At 45.2% G+C, this 10543-nt stretch overlaps 1 protein-coding gene across 1 annotated transcript in view; it reads left to right on the top strand.

Moving 5' to 3' along the window:
• The first annotated feature begins 1817 nt into the window (after positions 1–1817).
• Positions 1818–10543, top strand: part of Ppp2r5a (protein phosphatase 2 regulatory subunit B'alpha) — a 45825-nt gene continuing 37099 nt past the window's right edge. Inside the window, exon 1 of the mRNA XM_041635323.1 lies at positions 1818–2630. Coding sequence (XP_041491257.1) covers positions 2450–2630 — 181 coding nt within the window. The 5' untranslated portion in view covers positions 1818–2449. The remainder of the gene's footprint in view (positions 2631–10543) is intronic.

The following is a 10543-nucleotide window of genomic DNA, read 5'->3' as shown; positions in this document are numbered from 1 at the left end:
GGACTGGATTTTTAGGAATGTGTGTGTGTGTGTGTGTGTGTGTGTGTAGCAACAATTCAAGAAAAAGGCTATGAATTTGAAAGCAAGCAAGGAGGGTGATACAGGTGAGGGTTTGGAGGGAGGGGAGAAATAATCTAATTATAATTTCGCTCTCTCTATGTGTATAAATACACACATACACACATGCACACATATATCTCCTCTTGAAAGATCCTCTAGCGGTCATCTTGAAACCCTGAATTATGATGGGTGATTCATTTTGCAAATTGTTGAAGACATTTTGAACCTTAAAGAAGAGTCAGCTTAACCTGGTAAAAGACTGGATGAAAAGGTCTTTTAGTTGCTGATGAGCCTCCTTGATTGGGAAAATTGTATATAAACTGGTTGTTTAATACTTAACTTCTTATTAGAAGCTTCATACAAGTATTTCTTGTGCATCAAACACATTCCCCTCCCATTTATTATTAATTTATTAACCCCTTTTATTCCCACAGACAACTTCATGTCTACTTTCAAGTTGCAAATGCATACATGATTTAATGTATCTATGTAAAATCTAGGAATCACAAACAAGAGGATATATTTATCTTTCTGAGACTGCCTTATCTCCAGTTCGATCTTTTTCCTACAAATGATATAACTTCGTTCCTTGTGGTGAAAAAATTTGTATATTCGCCACATTTTCTTTATCCACTCCTATTGTTGGCTGGTTAAATAATTTGTTCAGGAAAATGTTTTGAGTGTAGGGCTAGAACTCAACTTGTACATAACTCTCGACCTCCTCGCGCCTTAGGTCAGTCTACTTCAACAGTTTTTATTAGGTCAAAAGGAAAGGGCGTGGCACTTGCAGGGGAGACTGAGGAGGTTGGAGGTCACTTACTGTAGAAGCATCGTATGAAAAGCACTGTACAAAAGCTAACATGAACAATTCTTGGCTTTAAATTTAAAATGCAGTCGAAACCTCCAAGGCCGAAATCCCAAGACCCCCCACATCAGCGAATCTGAACTGCAGATGACAGAGGTCCTCAGCTGAAGGGGTTAAACTGGGCTAAATTCGGAACGGAAAAGTTCTTTTCAGAGGGCGTGGACTTGCAGAGTTCTTTGAAGTGGTAGAGTCGACCTTGCCCAAACCCCACGCGAGAGTAGCGCTCAGCGAATCCCGGGAGCTACAGTCTCCCCAACCACCGCTTAGGCGGCTGAGGACCGGGGAGAACCGGGGAGGACGAAGGCCCGCCCAGGAGCCCAGCCCCGCGTTCCGATTGGACGAGCTCATTCCTCTCCGCCCGGGGGCTCCTTTGCCTGTCAATCACACTGCTCTGACACGCCCCTTGCCCCGCCCCCGTGCCACTGACGCAACACTTGGCGTTCTTGGGTGCCCAGGGGCGGGCGGGCGCTCTTCGGCTCCCTCTCACCCGCTGCCTGGAGGGCGACTCGGGTGTGGAGCTGAGCGCGGGCGCGCGCGAGGCCCGACCGTGGCACCCCCACTTCCCCTCTGCCCCCAAACCCCGAGAGCTTTCATTACAGTTGTGACGCACAAGGCACCCCGCTCCCTGCCTTTACTTGCGATTGGCTGGCACCCGCGTCTGTCACGCAGCCCCGCCCTCCCACCCCCTTCGGACTCTCAGTCGCCATCGCGGAGGCCCCGCGCCCCAGCCCCCGTCCTGCCGCTGAGCCCTGCGATTGGCTGAAGGAACTGGCATGCTTTCCCGCCCCGGCCCCCTCCGGAGCCTCGGGAGGCTCAGTGGGACCCCGCGGAAGTTGTCAGTCAAACTCCTCCCTCCACCCCCCGCGAGCCCTCCCCCGGGCCGCGCGAGCGCGCACGCACGCGCCCCGGGCCCCCCTCCCCGCCCGCGCCCCGGTCGCCCGGACCAGCCGCCCTCTCAAGTTGTAGCAGTCGCTCGCCCGGCGTGCTCCGTGGGCGGTCGGTAGGCGCGCGGGGGAGAGCGAGGGCGACGCTGCTGGGGTCGGGGCGCCGGTGGCCGCCCCGGGCGATGAGGGGTCGGCGTTGACAGGAGAGGCGAGCGCTCGGCGGCGGCTCGCGCGGACCCGCGATGGAAGCGCCCCGGGAGGAGGCTCCCGGCCGGGAGGACGGCGCGGGCAGCGGCCGCTGAGGAGCCTCCGGGGCTCGGTGCGCTCAGGGGACGCGAGGCGCGCTCGCTCGCCCCAGCCGTCCAAACTTCGGGCTCGCCTCCGCCCGCCCTCGGCGCCGGGCGTCAGCAACTTGAGCGGCCCGCGCGCCCCAGCCCTCCCCTCCGCCAGCCCCGGGAGGCGGCCGCGCGGCGCGGGGATGCGGCCGTGAGGCGCTGTCGGACGGGGAGCAGCTCGCGGAGCGCGAGGGCGGCGCGGCCGGAGCCCGGGGCGCAGGGGCGCAGGCTCTGCGCGCCCGTCCCTCGCCCATTTCCCGGGCCAGCCGCGGCGGGAGGTGCCGGGCGCCGCCGGGGTCGCGGAGATGTCGTCGCCGTCGCCGCCCGCGCCAGTTGCCTGCGCCGCCATCTCGGCCTCGGAGAAAGTGGACGGCTTCACCCGGAAATCGGTGCGCAAGGCGCAGAGGCAGAAGCGCTCGCAGGGCTCGTCGCAGTTCCGCAGCCAGGGCAGCCAGGCGGAGCTGCACCCCCTGCCCCAGCTCAAAGGTAAAGCGCGCGGCGGGCCGCCCCTGGTGCCCCTCTCCCGGGTTGCCCACCTGCCCTGCCGTGGCGACCCCAGGGTCCCCCAGGTAACAACGCTCCCTTTCCTTGTCCGGTTCTCCGACCCCCTTACCCCCACTTTGCCGAGCCTCAGACCTGGCTCTCCTCCACGCTGAGCTAGTTCGTCACTTTCTGTACTTGTCCCTCGGTCGCCAGATCCAGGGTCCGAACAACTGCCCCCGAGTTAGCTGGCCTTTAGACGTAACTATAAAGAAGAAGCCTAAAACCGCGACCAAGTGACGTATCTTCCATACTGTGTCGGTAGGCTCAAGTGTCATCCCTTAGAAGACCTCGATTGTCGTTCTGAAGGAACGAGTATTTCTTTGCAGTGGAAGGGGAACTTGGGGCTTTGCTTCCAAGGACTTTGCAAGGTTTTGTACAGTAATTGAAATTGGTGTCCACGCCTAATGCCTCGCAGGAGAGCTTGGCAATTCTTTTGGCTCGCCTGCTTTCCCCCGTAGGTTTGGAGGCTTTTCACGAAGTTGTTGCCTGGTGTTCTTGCTTATTCTTTGAGAGTTACTGGCTTTCGATTTAATAATTTTATGTCTAGATGTCATCATGGAAAGATAATTATATTCCTAGATACTTAAGACATTCTTGCAAACCTGATAGAAATCTAGAGAATGATTTACAAGGCCAAGAAATTAAAGGCTCATGCCTAAATAGATAAATGATCAGCAGATTTTTCAGTTCGCTTGACAGAGATCCAGCAACCCTTTCAAGGCCAGTCTGGTTCTGATTTGTCTTTGGATCTGTGAATCCTGACGTAGTTTGGCAAGGATAAGGAAAATCCCAGATCAAATCAACAGTTGACTAGCAACAGCTTTGGAACCCCCTTCAGACCCTCCATCTTCCTCTTGGGGTGCTTCTGAATCAGGGACATACCACAGCTAGGCTCAGACGGACTTGTGGGAGAGTTTATGTATGTTCAGTGTGTATCTCATTTATTGTTAACACATTGGGATTGCTAAAATTGGCACGGCACGGTCAGCGGAGTGCAGCAACTGTCATAATCCAGTACTACCTACTAGGCTATTGAATTACCACACAGAGGTTTAAGTTTTTATACTTCATTAAAACCTATTTTATACTTTGATTGTTTTTCATTAATTTTTCATTTTATTTTTAGTTTGAAATCTTGATATTCGCATTTTTCTTTTATATTTAATCTGCTCAAGTGAGTTATTCTTGTTCTTAATGTTGTACTTACTGTTCTTACCTAATAATTGAATTTTAAACATCTGGCTAGTCTCAAGAGATGTAGTTTTAATAGGCTTTATTTTTAAAGCCGACACAAGTTTTTAGAATCAGGAATCATATTCTAAGTTAGATGGTGTTTGCTTCAGAAAGCTGTGGGTTCCATAGTTGTTTTTATGTACAGAATTTGGTCAGTAGTGGAAAAAAGAGAAAATTGAAACTCTAGGTTGATTTCAGATATTTGCATGTGTTCTATTGCTCAAGGTATTATTCATGGTAAACTCAGGCAGATCCAGTTGAGGAGATAAATCTTCACTTGGAAATAAAACCCTCAAACAGAAAAAAAACCTACTTTCGCTCAAGTTGTTAAAATGCTTTGTGAAGTTGAGTTGTTTTACTTGGTTCTCTGTCGGTGCCCTCGATACCACAGTATTGCATGTTTTTTTTTTTCTGTCAGTAGTATTTCCCCCCCATTTGTGGGTTTAACAAAAACACCAGAAAACCCTTTAGTATGAAAGAGAGTTAGTTCTTCCTGCTCTGAAATACAGTCATACTGTGGAGTGAGTCAGATATCCGTGGGCATCCGAGATGTTTCAAGTATTTATATCAACCTGCTTACTCTACACTTAGCAGTGAGGGAAATGTGTGTGCTTGTTTTGTCCAGGTATGTGGTCTTCTGAGTTAATTATAACTTAATTCGTTTTCTAGTTGTCCTGATTTGGGGAGGGATTCGCTACTACTACTTGTTTAGCTTTTAACTGGATATTCACAAATTATTGTTCCATCCAAACACAAAACTTTTGTAATTAGGAAAACACTAAGGTAAAGTTGAAATTCATCTGAGTAAGTTAAGTGTTTTCAGTGGCTTCCAACGTTATTTTAGGACTGTTTTCTGACTGTTGTCATGTCCCTCTTAGAAGACATAATTAATTTTTCTTTTTACTTTTTAAGGATATACTTAGAGGAATTGCTAAATATAGTGTCTAGTTCTAGTACTCACATGAGGAAATCTTTCCTCCTTGAAGGCTAACATCTTCAGAATTCCTATTTTGGATCATATCTCGCCTCCTCTCATTGTTTTTGGTTGTCTTTCTTAATTTAATTATTGATTATTTTTGGAAGCATTTAATTGAGTAAAGTGATAATCCAGGAAAATATATCTATCAAATTGGCGATACCATTGGGGCAGAGCACTGTCCTGTAAATAGCAGATTTGAATTGTCTTCTCGCTTCAGTGGTGACTCACAGCTGCTTGAGGCTAGCTTTGACCCTGTGAACTTATTATCGCTTTCACCTGTAAGAATAACAGTCTCCTTGATAAAGGCACTATGAAAGTTGTTCTTTAGGCTCCTTTGAGTTTTAGAGACAAAAGTTTAGCTACAACGTAATACATTTGGGAAATAGTAGATTTTTTTTTTTGTGCTTTATTTTGTTTTCCAATTTAGCTTTTAACATTGTAGCATCTGGGGCAGGGCCTAGTTTACCTTTGTTTTTATGTATTGACATAGTCCTCTTACACACTTGAAAAACTTGAACCCACACCTGGCCCTCATTCCTCCATCAGCATTAACTGGTCTAAGGTGGAATCCTGGCATGTTTATTTTTTAAAACTCCCAGGGTGATTCTCAGATGCAGATAGGAGTCAGGGCCAAGCCTCATAGTATCAGCGTCTGCTGGTTTAATTCATTAATTGAAGCTTTGTCTTTCCCTCTGATCCTCAGGACTCCTTACTCAGCCCAGTAACTTTTCTGCCCTCCCTTCATTTCTGGCGCTCACAGTTCACTCTCTTAGCTCTGCTGCCCTCTATGGCCGGCTGATCAGCTGCCCTTCTAAAGGGGAGACTGTTAGCGTCTGGAGTTTTCATGTGATGAGGTGATTCTATTAGATCTTGCTTTATTTATTTATGTACCTAAATGAAAGTCCAACTGTTGTCATTCAGTGCCAGGTAATCAGACCTTTATTTCATTTTTTTAAAAGCTGAGATGAATTGAGAACATATGCTAGAGGTTGGCCTAGCTTTAACCCAGTTTTTCAGAATCACAGGTGATAACGGCAGTCACTCTGGTGTATCAAACTGATGTCTTCTATCTACTGAGTATATTGAATAAAATGTAATGGTGGTGTACACCTTTAGTCCCACCTCTCTGGAGTCAAACCGATCTCTGAGAGTTTGAGGCCATCTTGGTCTACATAGCAAATTACAGTCCAACCAAGACTGCATAATGGACCTGTCTGTTGAATTTAACTGTTTGGATCATGCCTTATATTTATTTTGTACCAAGTATTTTCTTTCAGAGAGTTTTCATGGTTTTTTTTTTTTGTTTAGTTTTTGTTTGTTTGTTTGCTTTTCGAAGCAGGGTTTCTCTGTGAAGTTTTGGGGCCTGTCCTGGAACTAGCTCGTGTAGACCAGGCTGGCCTTGAACTCACAGAGATCCGCCTGTCTCAGCCTCCCGAGTGCTGGGATTAAAGGCATCTACCACCACTGCCCTGCGAGAGTTTTCATATTGATGTTTAACTTAATCTTGTGTAAAAGGTATCAGTGAGGGTCTAGAGCTACTTCTAATCCATTTTCCTAATTTGTCTTTGGCCTTTCTGCTGACCGCATTGAATAACACTAGCATTTGTTGGTTTGTTCTAGGTGAATGTTCCCTAGGATGAAATGGTAAATTTTGTTTTGCAAAAGTGGATGCCATTATCTCCCACACCACCCCCCAAAAAAACCTCATAGTACCAAATGCAGTGTACTAAATGTCATGTGGACACACAGTCGCTATTTTGGTGAAATTCGCCTTGGTTACCTTAGTCACCTACCTTCCTGCATCGATAGTGCTTTCCCCAGAATATTAGGTATTGACTGTCAGAGATTCATTCTCTTTTATTTGCCTTTTGTTTTAACATATTTATGCCTAAAGCAGTTCAGGCTAAGTACATGAATTCTGATTTCTTAGTGCTTTGATAGTGAAGAGTAAATACGGGTTTGGCTTGGCTCCTGTTTTAGTACATGTGCTGCTGAAGAGAGCAGAGTAACTGGATTAAAACAAAGGTGTTTGCTTTTACATTTCAACATAGTGTGAGCTGTGTAACACCGATTGTTCTAGGAAAGCAGTGTGTACAGTTGTGTGGAAAAGTAATGCAGGGTTGACTTAGATATGGACTTACATGTGCTTAAAATTGGATAAAGTGAGAAAGCTTATATTAATTTTTTTCTTTTTATCTCTTTTTGTGTGTGTGTGCGCTAGGCTCTCATGGTGTAGCCTGGACTGACCACAGACCCAGAGTGGACTTGAACCCCTGACCCTCCTTCTCCCAAGTGATGGGATTCCAGGCCTGGACTAACTTGCCCCTTCATTACTGTGCCCCTGCACTAGCATGCCCAGCTAGTTTATATTAATTTCTAAATTTGAGGTGCAGCCTTAATTTATGAGGATGTCCTTGAAGGAAATAAAAGAAATAGATTTAAAGTGTATAATTAGTTTTAGTGCATTATTACGTAACAAGAAACCTAATTGCTGAAAGTTTGACGTGACAGGCTGGGTTTGTGTAAAACAGACTCTGCTTGTCTGAGCAGGATCATTGGCTAATAAGCAGTTACAGAACTATTTTTCATGTGTCTCTTTTTGAACTCTTCCCTGAAGGAATTTGTTTATGTGAGCTTTTTGAGTGAGTAATGAAGAATTTTAGAAATCCTGTCATTTTGATTCACATTTCCTTAAACAAACTTACTGGGTTTTATTTGTTCATGCCTGTTGTATTGTAGTTTGTAGGTTTACATGACCCGAGAGAACCTGTCTCTGAGTTGGATACTGAACGCTAGAGATTCCTTGGGATCACAAGTCCTGGAATAGCTAAACTGCTTCCCCGTCAGCCCACTGTGAGGTGCTGAGCAAGAGGGCCTCAGGAGTCCTTCTCTCCAGCCTTCTTTGGGAACCGATTTCACTCTTTTTCTACATAAACATCATTCTGGTCATCTCACCAGAGAGTCTCTGAAAACAGTATAGACGGGGGCTGCAGAGGGCGTGGTGGTTGAGAGCTCCGGCTGCTCTTGTAAAACTGTAATTCCAGGGGCACTAGCTGTGCACATGGTACACGTACACACATGCAGTCAAACACTCCTCACATAAAAATCAATGAATCTTATAGGAATAAAAGTAGTATAGGCAGTGACTAGGTGCCTGAAATAAGAACTTTTTAATAACTGGGCTTAGAACTTGAAATTCAAATACCAAATGTCAAAACTAGAGCCCCCCGCCAAATGTATGCTTCGTCTGATAGAGGATGTTCTAGAATTATAGTTATTACTAGAAGACAAATAGTATTTGAAATCATTATTAGTTATTTCGTCAAAATTGATAAAAGTGCAAAATATGACAGATTTTTTTATAACCCTGAAGTTAACAGAGCTGGATGTGTTTTTAAAACATATTTTTCAGATAGGCTTGTAAAGATAAATATCTGTTGAAGTTCTAAGTAAAATAAGATAAAACTTTTGCAGAACTATGTGTCCGATAAGAATTACCCTTACCACTACCATTCTTTGAAAAGAGTTTTCTTGCCTGATATGAACTTTGCTTTAAAAAAAAAAATCTAGTACAATTTTTTTTCTCCCTCTGCTTTCCATGGTACTTAAATTTTACATGAGCCATTGTGGAGATTAAAATGTTACTTAGGTAAATAAAACAATAAATGCTTTTTCTTTTGAAATTAATCGTATTTAGTATCTTATAGTGGGTAAAGAATGTATACTTTAAGAAGTTTCAATCAGTTTGCCAAGTATTGACCTGTCAGGGAACTGTGAAAGAGACCTGGCCTAGGTTTATTGTGGAAGGAGAGAACAAGGAAACCTGCCTGGAGTAAGAGACCAACTGAGGCCAGACAGCTAGGTGTTAGATAGATGGAGTTGAAGACATCCATTGGACAGGATGTGTGACCCACAGTCGAACACAGTGCATTTGAGGATTGGCAGCTTTTGTGTTCTTAGAGAAGACAAGGGAACCGCAGTTAGGACTTCGGTCTTACTTTCAGTGTTATGTTAAAGAATGGTACAGGCCTTTAGTCCCAGCGCTCGGGAGGCAGAGGCAGGAGGCCTTGTTAATGCAAGGCCAGCCTGGTCTACAAGAGCTGTTCCAGGACAGGCTCCAAAGGTGCAGAGAAACCTGTCTTGAAAAACCAGAAAAGAAAGAATGGGTACGGGTACTATACCGCATTTATATCTACTGAGGATTCTGGGAGATGGGAATAAGGATTCCAATTGTAATCTGGACATGAAATACAAAAATAGCCTTCCTAAATGGAGATGGGGTAGTGTCTCAGCAGAGGACTTGGCGAAAGGAAGTCAAGGATGATACAGTTTTTATTTGAACAGCTAGTAGGTATATGATAGCAGTTTGTCTGTAGGTAGCCCAGGCTAACCTCAGATTCAACAGCCCTGCCTTACTTAGCCACCTGAGCAATGATAATGTAGGCATGCACCACCTTACCAGCCAAAACAGTTTGCTGAGAGACAAAGCAGATTTGTGAGAAGAAAAATAACAATTTTATTGTTTTGTTGGTAGTTAGTGCTTTTTAAAAATCTTGTTTTTGTTTTGAGATGGGATCACACTGTAGTGCAGGCTAGCCTAAATTCATGGTGCTCTGCCTCAGCCTTCCAAGTGCTGAAATTACGGGTGTGAGTCCCATGTGCTAGGCTTAAAAAAGCAATCGTTCTTCTGTGGGAAGTTAAAGTGGCCCTGTTGGAAAGTTAATTTGGGCCTAGAGCCGAATACATGTACACTATGATAGCAGTCTGGGAGCCTTCAGCTGGTCAGTGGCCTTTGAAGCAATGGAAGTTGAAGCAGCTTCTCAGTAGAAATCTGTAGAGTGAGAAGAGGGTCAGAGCATACCAACATCTAGAGGCGAGAGAGACCAAGGAGAGGCTTAGTAAGTGGGTAGGTAGAGCAGATAGCAACAGAAAAGTGGGTGAGTCAAGTAAAAATTAAAAGTTTCCATACTTTTGATAATCTTCCTTCTGGTGTTGTTGGTTATTTTGGGAGGTCATTTCAGAGGGTTGATAGACTTGAGATACCTGTCGGGTAAAGATGAAGTAGAAATTGTATAAGCACAGTCAGTAAGTAAGAATAACTCTTTTATACAGTCTGGCAGACATAGATGTGTGTCTTTCTGTGTATTTGTGTATTTATTTATTCATTTAAATTTTGGCTAGAGAGATGGTTCAGCGGTTAAGATCACAGGCTGCTTTTCCACGGGACCTGGGGTCATATCCCAGCTCCCACATAGCAGCTAACAACAGTTCTTAACTCCATTTCCAGAGGATCTTCTGGCCTCCACAGGCACTGGGCACACATGTGGTGGACAGACATAGATGCAGGCAAAACACCCGTGTGCATTAAAAAAAATCTTGAAAAATAAGTGTTATAGCTGCAGAAGGGAGAATGGATTAGAACAGAGCAAGGTTTTAAGAAGGGAAGGGGCAGTCAGGGGGTTTGTTTTTAAGGCTAGCTAAGACATGCTATAGCTACATCCAGAATGGTTAATGCAGACGTGCAAAGAGGTTTATTTGACATGTACATCATAGGTAGGGCTTGTTAGCTGTTTGAAGGAAGAACTGGTCATCCTGAGGTGTGCTTTATCCTGGACACTTGACTGTCGCTGCCACTGAGGACTGT

Source organism: Microtus oregoni, unplaced genomic scaffold, assembly GCF_018167655.1.
Source record: "Microtus oregoni isolate MIOR12 unplaced genomic scaffold, Mior012 000047F_ref0000412, whole genome shotgun sequence".
Classification (NCBI taxonomy): domain Eukaryota; kingdom Metazoa; phylum Chordata; class Mammalia; order Rodentia; family Cricetidae; genus Microtus; species Microtus oregoni.
This window is presented reverse-complemented; position numbering and strand designations above follow the sequence as displayed.